General features: G+C 43.4%; 1 protein-coding gene across 1 annotated transcript in view; it reads left to right on the forward strand.

The window, feature by feature from the left end:
* HK1 (hexokinase 1) overlaps positions 1-25,030 on the forward strand; it is a 96,157-nt gene that overhangs the window by 43,147 nt on the left and 27,980 nt on the right. The window contains exons 5-9 of the mRNA XM_006121526.3: positions 4,356-4,451; positions 5,643-5,742; positions 5,833-6,016; positions 20,103-20,258; positions 23,064-23,297. Coding sequence (XP_006121588.2) covers positions 4,356-4,451; positions 5,643-5,742; positions 5,833-6,016; positions 20,103-20,258; positions 23,064-23,297 — 770 coding nt within the window. The remainder of the gene's footprint in view (positions 1-4,355; positions 4,452-5,642; positions 5,743-5,832; positions 6,017-20,102; positions 20,259-23,063; positions 23,298-25,030) is intronic.

Raw genomic sequence — 25,030 nt, forward strand, 5'->3', positions numbered from 1 at the left:
AGAAATGTCAACTGTGTATTGAGAGCTTCCCCAAGTAACAGACTCAATAAAATTAATAGTTAGGTAAGCTCTAAGAATATATAACCTACTAGACGCAACACGAGAGCACAGGGTAGTGGAATTATTTACATGGTTAACGAGAAGTCCTGTGGCACCTTAAAGACTAACAGACTTATTGGAGCATAAGCTTTCATGGGCAAAGACTCACTTCATCAGATGCATGTCCCTTTGCCCACAAAAGCTTATGCTCCTATAAATCTGTTAGTCTATAAGGTTCCACAGGACTTCTCGTTGTTTTTCCAGATTCAGACTAACGCAGCTACCCCTCTGATACTTATTTACATGGTGTAATCGATGTACATGGTGCTGTGTAACAGGCAAAATGGACTAGTCCAAAAACAGAGTACCTGTACGGAAGAGTGGATACTTGCAGGCAGTGGTCTTGCACTGGGATATGCAAGGCTGGACTCCTGCACTCGCAGGGAGGCCGCGGCCTAATGACTTCTGCTCTGGAGAATTTTGTCACCGGGTATAATGTTTCCTAGGGTTATCCAGGGTTCTGAGACCTCTCTATCATCTCTGTAACCCTTACTCATCCCTGTGCCCTTTGCCAGTTGGCACCAAGAGGTCCCTTGCACAGAGTGTCCTTAATGGCATGTGGGCAAGAGCAATTACTTAGGAGTTAGTTACAGTCTATATCTGGGTGGCCAACCCGTTCCAGGCGAAGAGCCGGGGCAAAGTTGAGCAAAAGAACGTGCTGCATTGGGGGAAAATAGGTGCTGGTACACCGTCCCACAGCTGCCTTTTTTTGAGGGGGGGTAACTTTTCCCCCAGTCTTCGCGGACCTGCCTTGTTTGGTTTGTTTTGTTTTGTTTGTTGGCTCAAAAACTTTGCCCCGGCTCTTCACGCTATCTCCACTGCTGTTGTGGCTCACAAAAAAAGCCCTGGGAAGGGGTGAGAGGTGCAAGCTCTGGGAGGGAATTTGGATGCATGAAAAAGTAGATAAGAGGCTGCTGGCTCAGAGGGGACTCCAGGCTGGAGAGTGTTGGGGTCAGGTGGAGGGTTGGGGTGCTGAGCAAGCCGCAGGCTTGTGGCTGTGAGGGTGCAGGAGTTCGGGCTGGGGTGCATGAGGGGCTCAGGGCAGGAAGGCTGGGAGTATAATGGTCTCAGGACACAGATTTGCAGTGTGTGGATGGTGCAGGAGCGTTGTGGCAGAAGACGGGATGTGGGGGTCAGGAGTTTGGGGATGTGAGAAGCTCAGGACGGGGTTCCAGTGTATGATAGGTTCAGGTCTGGGGGGGTGTAGGAGTGTTATCATGCTGCGGCCAGATGGGGACTTGTTGGCCAGGTTTCATTTAAAAAAAAAAAAATTGTGTCAAACACAAAATGTTTCAGTGTTGTCTTTATTTATGAGAAGGGCTGGGAACCTGTTTTGAGTCGGGTCACTGACCCACAGAGAAGTCAGTCGGGGCCACACAAGTGAGATGCAAAAAAACAACCCCTCCAAAACCCCTCAAGCCTCACTAATGTGACCTCAACGGTGCTGGTGGGGGCAGTGGACAGGGTGCTGGGGCAGGGTACTCATGGAAGGGGATGTGGCCAGGGGGAGGGGACAGAGACAGCAGGGGCCAGTACCTGGGGATCCCAGGTCTCAGGAAGCGCACGGGCTGCTCTTCCCCTCCCATAAGCAGCTGGTGCGCTTCCTGAAATTCATGGTCTGTTGCTCCGCCAGGGACTTCTTTTCCTTCTGCTGCCTGCCTGCTTAGGGTGTGGGGGTGGGGGTCTCAGGACTGAATGCCAACTCCAACTTCTTAGGAAGCATGCGCTCTTCCTCTGCTCCCCATGATAGCAGTGTGCTTCCTGAGAAGTTGGAGCTGGCATGCAGTCCCAAGATTCCTATTCCTTCCCTGCTCCCCTCTGCTCAGGCAGGCAGCAGGGAGAAAAGTCCCCGGTGGTGTGACAGACCTGGCATTTCAGGAAGCATGCCAGCTGTTGAGGGGAGGGGAAGAGCAGCCTGCTCTAACCCAGTCCCCCTTTCCTTCCCCAAAGCCAGGCACACCCTGACCCTGACCCAGTCCCCCCTCTCTTCTCCTTCCCTAAAGCCAGGCACGCACCCCCACCCAATCTCTCTCTCCTCCCCTTCCCCAAAGCCAGGTACACCCCCCCCAACCCAGTTCCCCTCCCCCGCTCTAACCTAATTCTTGGGTCCTGGAGCTATAGCCGTGCGTCTTCCTCCAAGCGCTGGGGCACGTGCGCTGAGTGGCTGGCTTTGAGCATGAGTTGGCCGGGATGCCGTGCACAGCCCAATCCTCCTTCCCTTCCCTTCCCCAGAGCCAGACACCTCCCCTCCCTGCTGTAACCCAATCCCCCCCCACACCTTATGCTCGGGTCCCGGAGCCAGAGCTGCTGCGTTGCATCTGGGACGCCATGTGCACTGCCCCCCTCCTCCGATCCCCTCCTGGCATCTCCCCTCCTCCCCACCTTGTGCCCTGGTCCCAGAGGGCTGCCTGCACTCAGCAGCTGGCTGCTAACACATGCAGGCTGGTACGCTGTGTGTGACCCAGCCTGCACATGCAGGGTATGACGTAGTGCGCTGGGAGCGGAACGGCGCAGGCCGTGAGCACGCATGCAGCTCATAGTGGCTTGGGCGTGAGAGCGGCTAACCTGAGCAGTTCTGGGTTCCATCCCGGTTCCGTCAGGAGCCGCTATTATTATTATTTTATTTATTTATTTATTTATTTATTTATTGGGCAGCTCGCGAGCCTTGGGTTGGCCACCTCTGGTCTATATACATCAGGCTGTAGAAAGTGTGAAAGAGCTGATGTAAATAGAGCCACCATGACCAACCTTTCACCTGTATCTGCTGGAATAAAATTGTCCAATTTTGAGGGGAGCAAAATATCTCTTTCTTTTTTTAAAGAGTTTATAGGAAGAAGTGGTAACCAGTTTTTAAGAGGAGAAATTTGCTGACATGCAGGAGTATTAGATTATAGGCCATTTGTAGACTTGTACTTTAATTGTTGGGAAGGCTCTGAGAGACTGCTGCGGTTGATGATGTTATAAAAGTCTGGATGGGTGTATCACTTGGGCACGAGAGAGAAAAGGAGGAAACAAATGTTGTTAGTTTGTATCTTTTCTCTTTTGTTGATCAGCCACTTTCGACGTCGTCTTTCCTTTCATTATTATTTATTATTTATTCACTGAAAGCCCGAAGGGAGCTTGGCATCAACCAGATACAAAAAATTAGACACAGTCCTTGTCCTGGAGAGCTTTCAGTCTAATTAACACAATTGCAGACAAGGTGGTGGGTGAGGGAAAGCAATATAATGGTGGATTTATTATTATTATTATTATTGTTTGATCTTTATTTCATTCCTACTCTTGACACTTTATCCAATACGCTCGCTTTCTCTTCCTTGATTATTTAGTGAGCCTAGACAAGTGTCCATTGCTAAGTCATTTAACCCTAACATTTATTCTAATGTATGTTTTTATTTTATGCCTTACTGTTACTTACTTCTATTTTTAATATTTTATTTGTTTTATTTTTAACCTTTGCCTTTGTTCCTATTTTTTATTCCTCTTGAGTCCATTTCTTTTCAGTATTTGATTTATTTTTAACCTTTATTGTTTTAACCCTTTTATTTCTAGATAAGCCTATCATATTTTGTTTTAAATGATTTTTATGGCTTACTCATTTGCCATTTTTTAAAATTTATACTTGATCTTTTCATATTCACCTTTTTGAAAATGTTAACCTTTTAAACCTTTTAAAAATAGTTTTTAGCCCCTGCTACATTTTTAATATTTCAGTGTATTTCAGCCCTTGAACACTTTTTTCAAGTTGCAAGATGCCTATTCATCTCTCTCCCTCCTAATGCAAATGAGTGATGGTTCCTCATGTCATCTTTTTTGGTCTCGTCACATGAGTTTGCTCGTCACATGGGTTTCATTCTTGCATGGTGAACCCTTTCTGGGAGATGCTGGGTCCTAATTCCTTAAAGGGAGAAATGGGAACCAGGAATGGGTCTTCAAAAAGGAAACCATTCAGGAATAATAATAATAATCGGAGCTTGTAAAAGATTTTGAAATTTCATCCAAGCTCTCTCTCTCAAAATCTTGGATAGAAAACTTTCCCTGTTTTTTCAACCAGCTGTAGTAAGAAACAAAGATTACCAATCACATCTGATTAAGATGGCATTGTAGGTTTAAAAAAAAAAAAAAAAAAGATTGCCCATCCAAACCCAGAGATTTGTAGATCTGCTTGAAGTACTAACATTTCGTTTTAGAGAAAAAGATAATCTTTTTTTGTTTGGCTTAATATTGTACTTAATGTTACTCTCCTTTTTTATTAGGGTATTCTGATAACTTGGACAAAACGCTTCAAAGCAAGTGGCGTTGAAGGAGCAGATGTAGTAAAGCTACTAAACAAGGCAATCAAGAAACGTGGGGTAAATTTGTTTAGTTTTACTTACATAAAAACATACGTACACACACTCACAACGAGAGAGAGAGAGAGAGAAATACTCTGATATTTTCAGGAGCTCATCATGTGATGTGCAGTAGGGAAACGGAATGATTTTATAGTTACTATGTGAAAATATACAACAACTTAATTACACATCTCATCATAAAAAAATTTTGCTTCATGGGACAAATGAAAGTTACTGGGTCTCTCAATAATTAACTTGAAAGCTTGAGCAATTTTATCACTCTCCTTAAATATGAAATTATATGTATCACCTTACTAGTTCTCTAGTGATGTCACCTGTAGCTCAGTAAATTCACTTCCTGTGTAACTACTTACATGTCAGATGACTAGTTCAATCGGGTGATCCTATTGATGTCATAAAGTATGGCTTGGTCTGAAAATGGAATGCTTTGTTGAAACTAGACACTTTGTTATATTCCAGAAGCAAGAAAATCATTGGTAAGTTGATTTTGTCTTCACCAAGACAGGCCATTATGTAATCAATTACTTTTTCAGACTTTGGAGAAGACAAACTAACACATCAGATAAACTCATAAATGGAAATGCATGTATTTATGTAATTTTGGTAAATCCTTTGATTTTTATTATTTATTGATTATGTGCATATGTTCAAATCTTTACTCAAAGTTTGCAGTTAATATTAATTAAAGAAATCTTGACATCATTGGGTAGGACCCTTGGAGACTCTCAGGCTCTTCAAGAAAAACTTACCAGAACATTTTGTTGTAAGACCACTTGCTCTCTGCATTATATAGCTATGGGTTTTTTTTCTCTTTTCAGTTACTAGAAATTTTATATAAAGACAGAATATTTGTTCTTTAGAAGTTACACTGTTTCTGTTACTTATCCTTCACCTTGAACATTAATCTGCTTTTAGTGCTCTTGCAATTCTCTCCACATACATTTATTACCAACACAAGATTTATGACTTCAGGTGGAGAATAGGCTGGAAGAGTAGGTGATTTCTTAAGAACAGAATTCCACTTTACAAACAAATGCTGGTTCTGTAGTAATAGAGAAATTGATTGGTATAAGCAGAGCTGTCTTTAAATACAATGTTTTTCAAGGTTTTATAGGTCAGTGACATTTTACATTGATATTAATTTTTTTTTATGAAAGTATATAAGTGAAATTATTTTTTCTCCTTCAGGACTATGATGCAGACATCATGGCTGTTGTAAATGACACAGTAGGAACAATGATGACCTGTGGGTTTGATGACCAGCGTTGTGAAGTTGGCTTGATTATAGGTGACATTCATTCCTCAGCTACAGTGAACATATTACATTTTGTTTTTGTTGACTTGCTTTGTTAACATCTGCTGGTATCTTTTCCAAAAGGCACTGGCACAAATGCTTGCTACATGGAAGAAATGAGGCACATTGATCTGGTGGAAGGTGATGAGGGGAGGATGTGCATTAACACTGAGTGGGGAGCCTTTGGAGATGATGGGTCACTAGAAGACATCAGAACTGAGTTTGACAGGGAGATTGACCGAGGATCTCTTAATCCTGGAAAACAACTGTGAGTGAGACTTTAATTGACTTATTTAGTGGCACAACATGATTTGAGACTGATTTCTAAACTTATAATAGAACAAGCTCAGAATTAGGCAGTTTAGTGAGGCAAGGAAGCTGGCCAGTGAAGTCTATCTCATTTAGAAATATTCCATCCTATGATCTTTTAAACAATAGGCCAGGGGAAGCTTGGTAATCTTACTACTGGAGGGGGAAAATGATTTAGAAAGAAATATAAAAACCCCTCCTGGACTCCTGTCTATGGCTCAAGTGAATTTATCCAAAATATTTTTATTCTAAAGTCTTTCTCTGACATTTAAAGCCTTCAATAAGATCATCCTTTTCCAGTCGAAGTTTCCAAACATACTTCCCTTTTCCCTCTTCCTTCACTGTGAACTTTCCACAAGCCTCAGCTCCTTTCTTCTCTTAATACTATACTGGGCCCAAATTCCCACTTGACCACACCTTAACCTGGTAAAGTTTAAAAAACTTAAACTAATAGTTTTGCAACACCTTAGAGACTAACAAAAAATGTGGATGGTATCATGAGCTTTCGTGGGCACAACACACTTCTTCATATGAATGCAATAAGGGCTCCAGGGTAGAAATAAATAGCAGAGAAAGAGAGAGGCTATTTATTTGTACCCTGGACCTCTTACTCCATTCATCAGAAGAAGTGTGTCATGCCCACAAAAGCTCATGATACCATCTACATTTTTGTTGGTCTCTACGGTGCTGGTAGATTATTTATTGTTTAAGTTTTTTTCAGTCACAGACTAACACAGTCTGAGACTGGTAAAGTTTAGTTTACAGACCCAAAAACTCAGGCACTAATTTGGCTTCCAATGAGTTTAAATATCTTGTACTATAGGATCTCAGTGAAACCACTGAGTGTTTCTTCCTTATTCCCATACAGCACCCTTCTCATTGGTATATGCCATTCCAGTGGTTCCAACCTTTATAGACTACTGTACTCCTGTCAGGAGTATGATTTGTCATGTGTACCCCTAAATTTAATCTAATCTAAAAATTATTTGTTTATAATATCAGACATAAAAACACAGACCTGTCACAGCACTTAGGAATATTGCTTACTCATTTTTACCATATAGTTATAAAATAAGTGACTTGAAATGGAAATATTGTACTTACCTTTCAGTGTACAGTGTACAGAACAGTACAAACAAGTCAATCTTTATATAAAATGTTAGTATGTACTGACCTTGCTAGTGCTGTTTATGTAATCTGATGTGAAACTGGACAGATATGTAAATGAATTGATGTACCCCTTGGAAAACATCAATGTACCCCAAGGGTATGCATGTCCTTGATTGACAAGAACCGGTTTATCTTATATAACCATTTTCCCTTTCAAATTTCCTGTGCCCTCAGCAGCCTTTAGGACATTTGTCCTATGTAAATCACCTGGCTATATCAGGCTGCGAGAATTTCAGTGAGTCTGAAATTTGCCATTTGATCCGGCTCGCGGCCAGCGTTGGTGGGGCATAGACACGAAACCTTGCGCACTTCCAGGCCCCCATTGGCTTGGCTGGAGTAGCATAAGAAGTCTCTCCCCAACCCTCACCACCAGGGGCACGTGGCGTGTAGGTGGAGCAGCAAGCTGTTCAGAATGGCTGGCTGTTCTCTCTATGTGCCACTTGCCTGGGGGGCGGGAGGGAAAGAAGGAGATATTGCAAGCTCCCTTGCCCCCAGACCAGTCATCACAGCTGGGGGTAGGGGAACGTGTAAACTTTCTCACCCCCCGCCAGCTGCTGGCTTCATCTATGCGCCTCATGCCCCTGGAGCAGAGTGAGAGACTTTGTGCTCTCCCCCGCCCCCAGCTGCGATGATTGGCCTGGGAGTAGGGGACTGCGCAAAATCTCTTCCTCCTCTTCCCCCCCCCCCCACTAGGGGTGCACGGCACATAGAGGGAGTTACCAACTGTTCAAAACAGCTGGTGATTCCCTCTAGGTGCCGCATGACCCTGGCGGGGGGGGGGGTGTGTGTGTGTGTGTGTGTGTGTGTGTGTGTGTGTGTGTGTGTGTGTGTGTGACTTTGCATGCTTCCCTGCCCCCAGGATTTGATTGGATGTGTGGTCCTGAGTAGCACATGAAGGGAACCCATGTGGCTGGGGCTGCTGCAGGGGCTCAACCTCCGGCACCTCATCCCCTCCCACTTCTTAACACCCTTCCCCACGTCATCACCCCTCTATACCCTAGAATACCACCCAAATCTTCCGCACACCGGCCCAGATCACAATTCCCTTCCAGACTCTGCACCTGCTGCTACACCCCTCCCCCAGGTCAAAATTCACTCCTGCATCCCTACTTCCTCCTGGCCCCAGCACTCTAATCTCCTGCCCAACGTCCCAGCTCCCTACTTTACCTCAACTCCCTCTCAGACCCACACTTTCTCCTGCACCCCAGTCCTCTACCCCAAGCTCCCTTCTGCACCCAACCTCTGTTCCAAACCCTGCACTCCCTCCACAGAAAAGTGCATCCCTTGACCACTTTCCAAAATCTTGGATCTAAAATGATTGCCTACCTCTCATCTAAGGATATGTCTACACTACGGCATTAGGTCGAATTTATTGAGGTTGACATTTAGCATCCGATTTTATTAAGTCAAAGGTGCATGTCCTTACTAAGCACATATGGTCAATGGAGTGCATCCTTACCACCATGGCTACCATCAACTCTACCGTTGTTCATTGTGGGTAGCCATCCCATAGTTCCTGACATCCATTTGAATTCTGGGGTCAGGCTCTCAATCCCTGATGCTATAAAAACATTGTCATCAACCTGTCCTGATGCACAAACCTCCTTCCCTGCTTGAAAGCAACAACAAATAATGATTTTATGCCTTTTGTCCCTAGTTATCCGTGAAGCTGCCATAGCACAGCAAACCTGGACCCTGTGCTCAGCTGCACACTACTGTGGCAAGCATTGCAAACAGCTGGCACGTTATGCTGTGGTTTTTCCAGAGCCTAGCTAGGAGCAGCCTGTCTGAGGAAGAATGTTTTGTGTGCATGGCCTCCTCACAATTGGCATATACTGGTGGCAGTCAGGCATGTTGACACAGTGGGACTCCAATTCTGATCCTGGGAAACAAGCACAGACTGGTGGGGCCACATAGTTATGCAGCTATGGGACGATTACTCTTGGCTGCAAAACTTTTGCTTGCATAAGGCCACTTCATGGAACTTTGTGAATTGCTTTCCCACACCCTGAAGAGCAGCAATACCAAAATGAGGCTTGTTCTGACAGCTGAGAAGCAAGTGGCAATAGCCCTGTGGAATCTTGCAAAACCAGACTGCTACAGTTGGGAATCAATTTGAAGTGGGTAAATCTACATTGGGGGCTGCTGTGATCCAAGGAGCCAGGGCAATAATACTCTTCTGCAGGGAAGGATAGTGGTAGATCAGAAGGGCCATTTCACCAGCATCAATGTGGGATGGTCAGGAAAGGTGCATGATGTGCACGTCTTCAGGAACTCTGGTCTTTTCATGAAGCTGCAAGATGGAACTTTCTTCCCACCAGAAAATTACAATTGAAGACATTGAAATACTAAGAATTATTCTTGGAGACCCCGCCTACTCCTTGTTTCCATGGCTCATGAAGGCATATACAGGTCTCCTGGACAGCAGTAAGGGCAGTTCAGCTATAGACTGAATAAGTATAGAATGGTGGTAGAATGTGCTTTTTACCACTTAAAGGACACTGGCAAAGTTTATAGACTAGGTTAGACTTCAGTGAAAGTATTTCCATTGTTGTTGCTGTTGCTTGTTTTGTGCTACATATTATATGTGAAAGTAAGGGGTGGGGAGTTTCTGGTGTGATAGGGGATCTAGACAGATCTCCTGGTGACCAATTGCTTGCAGTCAGACACCAGGGCAAAAATGAGAGCACATTAAGGTGCATTGCACGCAAGAGAGGCTTTGAAAACTGGCTTCGTGAATGACCAGACAGTGATGTGATAGTTGTGTGTTACTTGTTATCAAGCTGCCTCCTATTGTACAGGTGAACCAACCCGCCCCTCCAAACGCAGTTGTCACAATGAATAAAGACCTTGTTGTTCTGAAATCATGTATTTTTATTTAGGAAACAGAAAACGCAAACATAACTAAGTAGAAAAGGAGTTGTGGGCATAGCTAGGGTCTGATGATGGTGTGGAGGAGCACAAGGACACACGACTTACTACACTCAACCTGTGTAGCAATCAGAGCTGACAGAAATGACAGCCTTCTGCTCCAGGTCCCATCCCTGCGAGTTAAATTAAAGGCTTCCCAGACCCCGCCTCCCTTCTTTGCATTCTAGGATGGCTTGGAGAGGTGGCTGTGGAACTTGGTGAAGAGGGCAGGTGGCTTATCAATGGGTGGAGTGGGGCTCTGAGCTCCAGGTACTTTTCCTGCACCTGTCAGGCACTTCATCAACTCTGTTTGCTCCCCAGTGAGCCTCAACATCTTGTCCTGTGTCTTATGCTCCTGTTCCTTGCATGCTTTCCTGTCCTGTTTGGGGTGGATGATCTCTAACAGCGTTCACCTCCAGCCATTCAGTTGAGCCCTATTGTGTAGGCGGATTGCATGAGCTTGAGCCATTTCATCACATGTATTTTTTTTACTTCAAATTTGTGAAAGCCTAACTGCTGGAGGAGCAGGGACAGGTAACATACTCATGGTTCCTGCTGCACTGGGGGGGAAGACCAAGGGTAGATTTTAGAGAAGATACACTGTAAAAAACAGAAGGTTAATTCTTTTACAGTGAATGAAGCACTCTATAGCATGAAGCCCATGCATTATGCACAAAGCCGAATTTTGCATTTTAAACGGAACATCTGCCAGTAAGATATAACACACAGTAAAAAATTGGGCAGCTGAATTCAGTTTGCAGGCAGGCATGGTAAACAAAACGTCATGTGTGCTCTTTTGCTTTTGCTTTGAAAACATGGGAAAAAGTGTTTGCAAACTCCAGCCCTTGCTGTTGTTCATGTTTGCAAAGGAGGTGTTTGCGTTTAGAGGGGCACCTCCCACTTCACACAGTATTCTTACAGACTACAGCTCTCCTTTGGCAAATTGACCTGATTGAGTGGGGTGGGGATAGGAAAGCTCAGTTGTGGATAGGTAGAGCATGGTTGCCCCCCTTCTGACTAGCATGGCTATGCTCTGGGATGATTCCATCAAGCCAATTGCAAGCAGGGCAGGAAACTTGGGATCGTAATTTGATGGGGATGAACAAACAATTTCATTGCCTCAATGCTATCAATTACAGAACTTCACCAATTTCACCCAGGTCATCATGAGTGATATCAGCCTTCTCCAAATCAGAGAGCATAATAGGGAGTGGATGCTGTAGGAATGTGTCCAGAAGCAATCAGTGTCCTTATGCTGCAATGCTTTGTACTGCAATGATGCCAGTTCACTTACTGGCTTGGTGTGGGAAGGCCATGGAACAAGGCAGGACTCCCCAGAAACCTTCTAAGAAGGATTGAAGAATACCTCAGTGAGAGCTTTGTAGAGGGGTGCAGGGAGGATTTCTGCTCCATCTCAAAACATGTTAACAAACTGTTCCGGGGACCTCCCTCTGTGCAGGCAGATTGGCCTCCACTATATCCCAATTGCTCAGGGCAGATAAAAGATTAAACATTTAACCATTACAATATGATTAGAAATGGGAACTCACCTGGGTTGCCCTCCTCACCACCAGGGTATGGCAACAGTGGATCCTGGAAAGGAATTGGTTCCAGAGTTAGAAAAAAGTCCTGGTTGTTGGTGAGATCGGATCCTCTGCTTGCTTGCTGAATTCCATGCAGCAGCTCCTAGCAGTGGCATGTCTGAGGCTCTGACTTTTTACTTCCTTTGTCTCCTGGTATGCCTGCCTGAGCTCCTTTATTTTCATGCAGTACTGCTGGTTGTTTCTGCTGTATTCTTTTTCCTCTGTGTCTTGTGCAATATTGGCAAAGATATCAGAATTACGCTTCGTGGCATAGATATCAGAGTTCCACCTCCATAGAGTCTTCTCCCCAAACAGAAATCAGATCCTTTATCTCCTGCATACTCTGTGTTGGAGCTCGTTCACAGCCCGGGCATTCATGGTCAGGTTTGCTGCTGGGCTCGCCATGCTGATCAAACAGGAAATAAAATTCAGACGTTCCAAGGGTTTTTCCTGTGTACTTGGGAGTGCAACAGGGTTTAAAAGTGCTGGCCAGAGTGGTCGCATTGGGGTATAGTGGGACATCTCTTGGAGTCCAAGAAAGTCGACTTGAATAGTGCTGTGCTTGTACTATCCCAAGTTTGGTCCCAGAAGATTGAATTTAGTGCTCCTCCTATCTTCAAGTTGGAGTTCAGAAGTTGATTTTAAAAGCCCTTAGGACAGCAGAAGGGGCTTGGTGGGTGTAGATACATTAATTATAAAAGTGATCTAATGCAGCTAACGTTGGCCTATCCTCATAGCGTAGAGCAGGCCCAAGATTGGTGATGGGGAACGAATTCAGTTGTACTTTTTCAGGCTCTCAGCGCTTTTAGCTTTTGATGGCTTTCTGATCTTCAGGCTCAATTCACAATGTTCCTGCTGGAATTTATTGCTGCCTGGTGGCTACTCTAAACTTGCCCAGCTAGTTATGACTCCCATTAAGAGACAGGGTGCAGCAGAGGGTTTGGGTCATGGTTTGCAAAACAAATATGGACTGTCTGAAGTGGCCAGATGGAAGCAAGATAACTCTATTTTACTACCAGATAATTACTTAAGATGGGGGCTGCAGTAGGTGGAGGCATCGGAGCTAACTATGCTGATAATATGCCCACTGAGTCAAGGGAGTTTTAACACTGCATGTTTGCAACTCATGGAAAAGAAGGAGGGGGACATTCCATCCACTGAACTTGCATTATCACTTGTGAAATTGCTGCTTGAAAATGAAGCAGTATTTAGCACCATTTTTAGTTAGGACTATCTCCAATCCTCCTCAGATGTAGCCTTGAAACTCCATATCACAAACCCACACCTTTCCTCCCTTTCATCATTGCACGGTATCTAAGGGTATGTCTACACTGCAGAGTTTTTTTCCGGAAAAACTACACTTACATCCACACTGCAATTGTGTTCTTTTGACAGAGTCTCGAAAGAGCAGAGGGTTTTTTTCTGACAGCGGTAAACCTCTTTCTGTGAGGAAGAAGCTTTTTTCCAAAAGAGCTCTTTTGGAAAAAGGCATGTGTGGACAGGGAAGAGGGTTTTTTTCCGAAAGAAGAGGCCTCCAGGAAAAAACACAGGTGCCCTGGTGGCCACTCCATCCATAGTATTCACAACTTATGGTAAATGTGAGATAGCATCCAATCAGCGTGGACACTGTCTTTTGAAAAAGCACATTGCTTTTTCGATTCGCTTTTGCTGTGTGGACGCTTTCTTTCGCAAGAAGTTTTTCCGGAAGATCTGTTCCGGAAAAGCTTCTTCTGAAAGAAGCCTGCAGTCTAGACATAGCCGAAGTCTTTTGGTTCTCAGAACTGATCATGGTTTGGTCCAGATGGAATCCTATTGCATGGGAGTTTTTCTTAATAAGCATGCATACACCCACTCAGATTTAATGGAAGCACTGGGTGTGGTTATAGCACCCTCTCTAGCCTCATTGTTTGAGTTTATTACTGAAATGGACTATCAATTTTACTACCACCTGGGTCATAGTATTATCAGTGTTTCATCCTTGATAAATAGCAATGGTGTAGTACTCCTTTCTTTTTTTTTTGTCCATGCTTTCCTCAGTGATAACAGAAGTAGTCCATTTTACAGTATTAAACAACCCTCTTAGACCACAATATTTGGTACAGAACAGTTTATGTATACTGTTAACCAGTATGACCCCTCTATTTGGTTTAATATGGAAGAATATTTATAAATTGCCTTTGATAGTTGACACTTAGTCTAGGCTTAAGAGGTTAGAGAAGTATTTTGCATACTTCTGTGTACTTGGAAGGTTAAAGCAACAGCTAAAATGAGCAGTGAAGACTCACCTGTGCATTGCTAGAAGAATACAGACACAGTTCATCAAATTGTGCCTTGGTTGTTTTGTTTAAAGCTACTCAGGTCAGTATTTGAGCTGGATCACACAAAACCCAGGTAATTTGCTCTTGTTTTTTTTTGAAGATCTGTTCCGGAAAAGCTTCTTCTGAAAGAAGCCTGCAGTCTAGACATAGCCTAAGTCTTTTTGGTTCTCAGAACTGATTATGGTGCCCTTCCCGCCATCAGTGCCTGGTAGCGAGATGTCCCGGGAGGAGAGGGGATTGTCTCCAAAGTTGCCTGGCTGTTAGTGAGAGGGTGTTCCACTCACCTGCTGACTGTTCTCCTCCTCCTCCTTCCTCATCCACAGTGTCCTCCACACTGCTGCCAGAGGAACGTTGATAGGAATTCACAGACTGGCTTGGGAAACTGATTGGGTCCCCTCCTAGAATCCCATGCAGCCGGTCATAGAAGCGGCATGTTTGAGACAATAATCTAGACTGTCCCTTTGTCTCCTTTGTCTTCTGGTATGCCTGTCTCAGCTCCTTTATTTTCATGTGGCACTGCTGGAGGTTCCTGGCGTATCCTTTCTCCTCCATGCCCTTTGTGATCTTGGCAGAGATATCAGCATTTCTTATGCTGGCTCGTAGTTGTGCCTGAAGAGATTCCTCTCCTCACACAGCAGTGAGGACCAGGATCTGCTGCATGTGCCATGCTGGAGCTTGTTTACAACCCTGGGCATTCCTGGTCAGGTGTGCTGCCTGCTCTGAGGTCTGCTCGCCCCTACTGACTACATGAGAAATGAAATTCAAATCTTCCAGGGGCTTTTCCTGTGCACCTGCAAATAAGCAGAATTGAAAATCCTGACCAGAGTAGTTGCAGTGGGGCACTGTGGGACAACTCTGAGGCCAAGAATAGCGACTTTCACAGCGCTGCATCTGCACTACCCTGAAGTAGACTATGCAATGTCGAATTTACTGTTCTTCCTTGTGAAAAGCAAGAGTACCAAAATGGACTTTAATGGCCCTTAAAGTTGATGGAACAGGCTTGGTGGTGTGGATTCATTGTGTAGAAAATTGACCTAATGTGGCTAAGTTTTACTGAAACTCCCCAGTGTAGACCAGGCCTTATTCTCCATATCATCCCATGTTACCATGTTGCAGTTTCTTGTCAGTTCTAATTGAGTGTTATTTCCTGCATTTAGAGTCCATTGTTACCCAGCTCTGCCTGTTTGAATCCTGATCCTCTTTGACTGTTCCACTGATATGTTCAGATGCTGCCTTTAGAACCTCTGCTCTCAGTGGTGTTTGATATTTTTTTGTCTTGTACAGTGTGGACACACTGGATCGTAGATACAACTGCATCCAGACGTTAGCTGGGACCAAGTGATCTGAGAAGGCAGAGCTGTTGCAGCTGTCACCACCTCGCTCCTGAGTGAGAGGCCTGCCTCGTTACGATTTAGACCTTTCAGCTGCAGGTTTTGCTTGCAGCCATTAACAGGGGTGGCCTAAAAGCCCTTTGGGGGGCAGACCAAGGGCGAGGGTGTGTGTTGTGATGGCGGATTATAATTGAGTGTGTGTTTGTGTGTGGTGGTGAGAGCAGCACACCTGGTTGTGAGATGGCCTACTCAGTCTTTGGTGAGAGCAGGGAGGGCAGGCGAGGGTTCTTGGTGAGAGGAAGTTCACTTTACCTACCCAAACTGAAGGTGTGTTTGTTCTGCTCCCGCGCCATTATGTGGTTTGGCACAGCTGGGGTGCCTAAGGAGGAGGGCTCAGATGGCATCATGGCAGTTGTGACCTGTAGGGGAAGATATGGAAGTAAGATCTGGACTGGCCAGCCAAGGGGAATGAGATTTAGACAGTTACGTGCTATTCCTTTTTCCGGTCCTGTTCCCAGTCTTAAAAATTTTGGGAACTTTTATACCTGGCCATCGGCCCTGAGGGTGCTGTTGCTGAATGCCAGGTCAGTATCCCAGAAGACAGTTGTCATCCACGATTTAATTCTGAATGAAGGGGCTGACCTGGCTTGTCTCACTGAGACTTGGCTGGGAGTGGAGGGAGGCGTTGACCTTTCCCAGTTATGCCTGGCTGGGATCTCAGTACAGCATCAGCCACGGCTTAATGGTCGTGGAGGTGGGGAGGCAATTGTCTGTCAAGGTACTATCTCACTGGCTAGGGTTTTGGTTCAACAAAGTGTCAGATTCGAGTGTCTGTACTTGATGATGGGTGGCCGGGATAGGTTGGGTATGCTGCTTGTGTACCACCCACCTCGCTTTACGGCAGATGCTCTGCTCGAGCTGGCCGACGTGGTCTCGGACGTGGCGTTGAGGACGCCAAAGCTTTTGGTCTTGGGGGACTTTAATATCCACCCTGAGGCTGTTCGGTCTGGCCCAAGATTGTATGGATACCATGACCACCCTAGGACTATCCCAAGAAATAACTGACCCAACACGTGTTGCAGGTCATATGCTCAATTTGGTTTTTTGGACTAAGGGTGATAGACTTCTTGGGATCAGGGATGTGGCTATACTCCCTCTGTCATGGACTGATCGCTACCTGGTCAAGTTTAGACTATCTGCTGACTTTCCCCTCCACAGAGGCGGAGGACCAATTAAGATGATCTGCCCTTAGAGGCTGATGGATCCGGAGGGTTTCCTGAGGTTCCTGAAGGATTGTTCAGCCATTATGGCAAATGGTCCTGTAGATGCCCTAGTCGATACATGGAACATCGAGGTAGCCCGGGCAGTAGATATGATTGCTCCTAAGTGCCCTCTTTGGACCAGTCGAGCCAAGTTTGCTCCCTGGTTTTCTGGGGAGCTGATGGCAGCAAAACAGTCTGTGCGATGGCTAGAACGCCACTGGAGGAGAACTAGAGCTGAGTCCAATCGATTGACTGTGGGTTAGAGCTGAACTGTGAGATTACTCTATGGTGGTGCTGACAGAGAAGAAAAGCTACTTCTTCACCCGTATTGCGTCCACACAATGCCGTCCAGTGGAATTGTTTTGAGTAGTGCGGGGCCTGTTGCAGTCTGGCACTCATGACAAAATAGAGGAGCGTTTGGCCTCCTGCTGTGATCTGTTTGCAAAGCATCTGGTTGGATTTGGACTCCAGTTCCTATGTAAAGGGGGCACAGAATGTGTTGAGTGCACCACCCAGTCTTTTTTTTCTCTGGATCAGTTTCAGCTATTGCAGACTGAAGATGGTAGACAAGATGCTTAGAGGAGTGCGACCGACCACGTGCTCACTTGACCCCTGCCCTTCATGGCTTATTAAATCTAGCTGGGAAGGATTGACTGGCTGAGTCCAGGGGATTATTAATGCATCTTTTAGATCTGATATGGTTCCTGCTGCCTTGAAAGAGGCAGTGATAAAACTGCTACTCAAGAAGACTTCCTTGGACCCACATTACTTAAATAACTATCGCCCAATTGCTAATATTCCCTTCTTGGGCAAAGTACTCGAGCAGGCAGTGGTGTTGCAACTCCAAGCTTTCTTGGAAGAAACAGACTACTTAGATCCATTTCGGTCTGGCTGTAGGCCTGGTTTTGGAACTAAAACAGTGTTGGTCACCCTGGTAGATGATTTATGCTGGGAGATAGACGGGGGAAGTGCATCCCTGTTGATTCTCTTAGACTTCTCAGCGACTTTTGATACCTTTGTCCATGATATCTTTCTGGGACGCCTGGCGGAGTTGGGTATTGGAGGCACTGTTTTGCAGTGGTTCCGGTCCTACCTGCTGGGACGCTTTTAGAAGGTGGAGCTAGGGGGCTGCTATTTGACCCCATGATGATTGTGCTATGGGGTTCTGCAAGGTTCCATCTTGTCCCCTATGCTGTTTAATATCTACATAAAGCCGCTGGGAGAGGTCATAAAGAGTTTTGGAGGATGGTGCCATCAATATGCAGATGACACCCAACTCTATTTCCCTGTGACATTAAAACCAGGTATGGCGGTGACTGATCTAAATCGGTGTCTGGAGGCAGTGATGGTTTGGTGAAGTCAAATAAGCTGAAGTTGAACCCAGATAAGACTGAGGTCCTGTGGATCAGGAGGCCATCTGTTCGTCAATGTAGCATGGCACCTATTCTAGATGGGGTTACTCTCCCCCTGAAAGAACAGGTACGCAGCTTGGGAGTCCTCCTGGACCCTTTTTTAACATTTGAAGATCAGAGTTCTTCGGTGGCCAGGAGTGCCTTTGGGCAACTTCTTTGATCCGCCAGCTGCTACCCTTACTGAACAAGCATGATTTGGCCATGGTGATCTATGCTCTTGTTATATCCTGACTAGATTACTGTAATGCACTTTATGTGGGGCTGCCTCTAAAGAGCTTTCAGAAACTTCAACTGGTCCAGAATGCGGCTGCTCTAGTTTTAACCAACACTAGTTATACGGAGCACATTGTGCCAGTGCTTTGGCAACCGCACTGGCTTCCAGTATGTTTCCGGGCACAATTTAAGGTTTTAGTTATGATCTATAAAGCCTTAAATGAGTGAGGTCCGGGGTATCTGAAGGACTGTCTTCTCCCATATGAACCTGCCCGGGGATTGAGGTCAGCTGGGGAGGCTCTGCTTCATGTTCCCCCACCTGTGGAGATAAGATTAACATCTATGCGGAACAGGACATTCTCAGCTTTTGCTCCCAGGCTGTGGAATTCTCTTCCTTGGGATATTCGCATGGTGCCAACGCTAATGTTGTTTCAGCGTCAGGCTAAAGCCACCCTTTTTATTTGTGCTTTTATTAATGTTTGGGTTTGTATGTGTGTGTTCCTCCTCTCTATGTGTTTTTAGCTGGTTATGTCCCTCTGGGGTCTCATATTTTAAATTTTTATATATATTTGTATTGTGTTTTTTTTTGGTTTTTGGTTTTTTTGGTAAGCAGTTTGAATATTTTAAATAGGCGAGGTAAAAATATTTAAATAAAATTAATAAATAAATAAAGTGACGAGTGTGCGTGAATGCAGTGAGAGGGTGTCAGTAAGATTTACGTAAGAACATAAGAACGGCCGTACGGGGTCAGACCAAAGGTCCATCTAGCCCAGTACCCTGTCTGTTGACAGTGGCCAATACCAGATGCCCTAGAGAGAGGGATCACAACAGGTAATCCTCACGTGATCCCTCCCTGTCATCTACCTCCAGAGAAACTTGCTAATTTTATCAAGTTGTGGCAGGGGACATTTCCCTTCCATACCAGAGCCCAATGAAAAGTTCACAATCAAGATGTCCTGCTACCAAAGTGTCTTCAGATTTACATTCTGAACTTTTTTAATGCCTTTCAATAAGAAGGGGAGATTACATTTATGTTTAAATGGGTTTATTTGGTTACATTCATTGCTAGGCCCTGACTGCTTCAGTAGCCTCTGGGTAGCAGTGACACTTGTCTCTTAAAAGTAGCATTGTTATTTGAAAAAAGAAGAATCTAGGATGTTAGGCAGTACAGTCAGGCTTTCAACCTTTCATGCTTGGTCTGATGCAGAGCAGATAAGTGGATAAAACCCTAAAACTAAGAAATATTTAAAACCTTACGTATGTATATAATAAATTGTTTCCTTTATACATTTCTCCAGTGACATTATTAGTACTGTTTTTAAAGCTGTTACCTGATGACTCAAAAATTCTCATTGTATCATATGATGGGGGCCTTTGTGTACATAACAGGCCAGATTTTCAGCCAGCCCTTAGTCCAGCCTCCTTTTTAGCAAGGCTATCTCTGCTCTTGCATGTATTTGCAAGTGCAGACCAGAGCACTAGGCATTGTAGTTCAAGAAGGTAACTTGTAGATGCAAATCAGGCACCATACTTTATCATCCAAGTGATAAAATTTCATCCACAATTCTATGCAGATGCATTTTGGCCTCTCTAAGGTTACTCTCTTTATAAGGCCATTTTCCACTCATAAGCTCTGTCCTGTGTGTGTCACATGCTTAAACAGTCATAATTCAGTGATATTATCTACATTGTAGCAAATAGCAGAATATAGCTTCTCTTCTTAGTAGAAAAGATACAAAGTAGAAAAGCATCAAAGGTGGCTTTAAACCTGAATGTTATGTCTGAATCTGCGAGTTCACTGTGCAAATATTTAATTTGTGGGATTTTTGTTTATTTGTTGTTACAGGTTCGAGAAGATGGTTAGTGGAATGTATATGGGTGAGCTGGTCAGGCTTATCCTTGTGAAGATGGCCAAGGAGGGGCTACTATTTGAAGGGCGAATCACTCCAGAGCTTTTAACCAAAGGAAAATTTGAAACGAAACACGTGTCTGCCATAGAAAAGTGAGCGACGCCTTCCTGGCTTGCTTTCTTTTTTCTGACTTGTAAAAGAATCAGCATGTTTGCAGTGTGGTAACCACCATTTCCTTTTGTAATTGTTTGTTGCCCCTTTCTTGTTTGGCAGCGGCTAGGAAAGGATGGTATAATTATCTTAGTGGCTGCTGCGTGAACAAGGAATTTCAGGGTGGGCTCTTGGATGGGCTGTTGGAAACAACCATTACCTTACTGCAATGTGAATGAGTAGTACCCGTAAACTATAAATCTACTTAGTCTTGCAGCCTCCAACCTTTTGGCTAATGCCCCTACCCAGAGTTCTGAGTTGTAACTGCCAAATGTGTAAAGTGAAGCTGGGGCTTAGATTTCAAATGAACTAACACTTAAAACAAGTACAAATTAGATCCAGGATCTGATTCTTATGTATACGAAGGCCTTTACACCACTCTGGAAAGTATGAAGGGGCCTGAAAGTGTGTTTAAAGGCAAAGGCCATTTATGCTGTCAAAATGGTGTAAAGGGGGCCCTAGTATAAATGCAGATCAGGTTTGTAATACGGGCACTCCAGTTTATTACACTCCTTTTTTTAACAGTGTCTGTATTAAAGTCCTGGGGTGTTCAAGCATCCCTGGGGCACTCCGCTATTTCCAAACTGCCTTTTCCCAGACCTAACTACCTGAGTGAGTGACTTGCTCCTTGTGCCTCCTCTTATGTTGGTATCGGGTGTTTTGACAGCATTTCTGGCATTTTGCTGGCTGTCCTCTTTTCAGGAATGAGAGGTCAGAAACAGACACTAGAAATACTGATGTGCTGATGCAGTTTGCCATTCTAAACCACTATGCTTTCTGGAGTAGTAATGACAGTGAAGAATGTGTATCTTTGGCATGCCTATGGATAGCTGAAGCACTGTCAAGTCTTGGCAGGTGGTTGGTGTTTCTACTGAAACCTATCTCTACTATCACAACTAGAACGTACTCCACCATGGTGTACTAGAAATATAGGCTCCTCCTGCCATGTAATTTAACCTGCAGAAAGCTTTACTCAGTGCATCCCAGTAAATGCTTGCTTAAGTGAGACACTCTCCCAAACTCCACAGTACCATCATGTACAAATAAAATCAACATGAAAAGTATACAGAGCATCCCATCCAGTAAATGATGATAAATATTATACTGACTATAAAATATGAAGTTTTGCATGTTACAATGTTAACATCTTTTCAATAGATACTTTTGGCTTTCAGTACCCATTTTTAAAATTTGTGTGTCTGAATAATATTCCCCCTGGTCAAATTTTTAAAAACCTACTTCTCATTTTTTTGAAACTGCCATTTTTGGTATGATATTGTGGGAACAATCAGTAATTTCTGCGGAGCCAACCCTTTTCCTCTACAAACATCTACAGATCATATTCCATGAGCAATTCCACATAAAAGTGAAAATGGATCCACCTTATGCTCACATGCATGTATAGTCAGTTAAAAGGTAAATGAAGAGAATAAAAATATTGTTGTGTTTAGAAACCACCAATGAGAACCACTGTAAAAAATTTCATCATGAAAGCCAATAGTTTGAAAAGTTATAGAAGTCTGGAAAAAGAAGCTTTAGAATGAAAAGTACATAGACAGCCTTAGCTGTAGCCATATCCGTTCACCCTGGCCATAATTCAGCAGACCAGTACAGCCGCTCCCCGAGTTACAAACAAGTTACGGACCAACACTTGGTCCGTAACTCGAAGTGTTTGTAACTCGGATCCCATAGAGTTACATGGCGACTGCGCTGTTCGTAAGCGCGGATCGCTGTTTGTAACTCGGATCTACATTTACGACCGCTTTGGTCGTAAGTGCGGATGGTCATAAATGGAGGTGGTCGTAACTTGGGGAGCGGCTGTAATACATATGAGTATGGGATTGCTCATATGTTCAGAGATGCATGCATACTTAAGTAGCTTGTGGAATTGAGGCCTCTGCTTATAAAACAGAATTTTGAATTAGTTTATAATTTAAACTCACTAAGGCATAAAGACATTTAATTTCTCTAAGCCTGTAAATGTCTTCAGCGGATATGCTTTCTATTGCCTTGAGGCAAATAACTAAAGGAATTTTAATGGGGTTGCTCCTCTTCATTTTGCTTTGGTTGTGACCAATGACTGGCTTCCACAAGCTTCTCCATGCTTTTATTACCCTGCTCTTACCCAAGAACATGAATCAGGTAATGCTTACAAATAGTGTGTATATATACGGCTGTCTGCAGTTTGGCTCGGTTTCACACTTGTTTGAATTATGTCAGGTTCAGTGGAAAGTAGACTTGCTTATATAGTCTAGCGTGGTGAAGAATTGTTCCCTGTTGGAGATGCATCTTATAAACACACCTTAAGACACAATACACTGTCAGCAAATGTACTTGATGCCAATGGCAAACAAATTTGAGGAGATGAATATCATTTTAACTATATATACATGAGTAATTTGGCACATATAATTGTACTGACATAATTGTTGAAACTACATTGTTCCACTGATAGAAATGATTTCGTAGACAATATATCTCCATTGGGCTTTACTGAAAAGCTGTATATTCTTAGCACGCATTATTTTGTTTTTACTCCCCCTTTTTTCGTACTTCGTAATTCTGTAGTCCAGTTAATAGAGGGATTGCCGTAGGCTGATATTGCCATTAACTGCTTTTCTTAACATCCTTCTCAGACTCTCAGAACACCATCACATGGTAAAGTGCCTGATGTCAGATCACATTACTTAATTATGCATTTTATAATTTCATATTTGAGAGTTCTCTCTTTAAATTCCTGTTTGTAGAAGCAAAGAAGGTCTGAATAAAGCCAAAGAAATTTTGACACGTCTTGGGGTAGAACCATCCCATGAAGACTGCATTGCTGTCCAGCACGTCTGTACAATTGTTACATTCCGTTCTGCTAATCTGGTGGCAAGTACTTTGGGTGCAATTCTAAATCAACTGCGTGATAATAAAGGAGTAACCAGGCTGCGTACCACGGTGGGTGTGGATGGTTCCCTTTACAAGATGCATCCACAGTAAGTCCTGCTGTTTCTGTAATTAACATTTGGCACCTGTTAGAATTCATCTTTTGCAAAGGTCAAATATGTAACGTGAGGCCAGCATCTTGACGTGTAGTCACAAATGACTGAACAGAAGCTACTTGTCTGCATATATAGAGAAAGAGGTAAACATCTCTGTCAACAAATGTTGTTGCCATTTACTGTAGAACTAGTTTGAGAGTTGAAAAGAGCTTAAAGAAAATAGGCATCTAACACTCATTGAAAGGGATTTGAGTTCCTTACTTCCTTAAGTGCCTTTGCAAGTTCCAACAGTAAAGAACAATTTATTTAATCAAAAATACAGTTAAACAAATATCCAAAGACTGTATTTGTGCCTATGGTCTGAGCTCTGAGGAGGAAACCCCAGTAATAGAATATTGTTCCCTATTTCCAGTTTAAAATGAATTGCTTTGAAAGTGACTTTGATAACTCCATTTCTTCAGACTTCCTCTTGCTTATGCTTGGAAGTTAGAAGGAAAAAATAGTCTCTGAATTTCCTTGTCCTTACAGAAACAGCTTGCTTATTTTTTGCCCTATTTTTTTAGCTGCATTTTTATAATGTATTAGTTTGGATTTATGTAAACTTCATAGAAGAGAGTTATTTTTAATGGGTATGCAGAGTTATGATGTAACTTGTTTAGTCACTTGAACATACTCTAGTTATAACATTTGAACCAGTGACCAAGGTCTTGATCCTGTAGAAGCTTACATATTGAAGTCATTGGGGTAGAGATAAGTGTTTACAGATTCATGACTAAAACCAAAAAAATGATATAAGTAACTAAAGTGCAGGCTTGATTTCTTTAGTATCCTTCATGTACAAAGGCTAACATGTTTTTCATGCTGAAACAATAATCTGCTTTATAAATTAGTTAAAAATTAGTTTAAAATGGTTTCCATCTAGCCTGCAATACAGTTGCTGTCCCTCACTTAAATTTTGGTGTACACAAAAGGTGAAAGCCTGTACTACCTCTAACTACCAGTATCTAGCTGAAAAAGTTAATTACTTAAGATATTATGTTACTGCTTGAGAGCTGGAGCATATAGTATTAGGTACATTGTAGATGGACTATAAAGGACAAAGGTAAGTATTTTCTATAGAGAATTTTGGGGGAAACCCTAAGTTTCCCTCCATCTCCTAAAACTTTTTGTAGACGTTTTCCAGTTTGGTTTTGGTTTTTTTTACATTTTTTTTGTTCAGAATGAATTTTTTTTCCTGAACATTTTTGTTATGAATAAACACCATTATTTTGATCACTTGCACTAGCTGTCAGGTTTTTAATGTTTGCTGTTCATTCAGTCTGTTGTTTTTAGTTTATAAATTGATACTTTGAGCTTTTAAATTTATTTTTATGTTTTTCCCTTTAATATTTAAAAAAAAATCCAAACAAATGCAAGAATATTGTGATACCAGCTAAAGGGAATCTGCAGTAATAAGAGATGCTGTAGAAGCTCACACCAGATGGTGAGTCAGTTTGATATATCCTGTTAGGAGCATGATATTCTGAGAGGATTTTTTCCATGACTTTTGCTAGGATTTCCTGAATTCTGGAAAAAGTCTATCTATGAGCTGAATACTTTTCCACTCTACCATCATGTAATGATGATTCTTTTTACATGGAAAGGCATATTTCAGCTTGTGTGATAGGAGGGAAGCACTGCTCAAGGAGGGTTGGGGCTTGGTTGGAACACTTGCAATGAAAAACCCA

The sequence above is a fragment of the Pelodiscus sinensis genome, chromosome 8 (assembly GCF_049634645.1).
Source record: "Pelodiscus sinensis isolate JC-2024 chromosome 8, ASM4963464v1, whole genome shotgun sequence".
NCBI classification, from domain to species: domain Eukaryota; kingdom Metazoa; phylum Chordata; order Testudines; family Trionychidae; genus Pelodiscus; species Pelodiscus sinensis.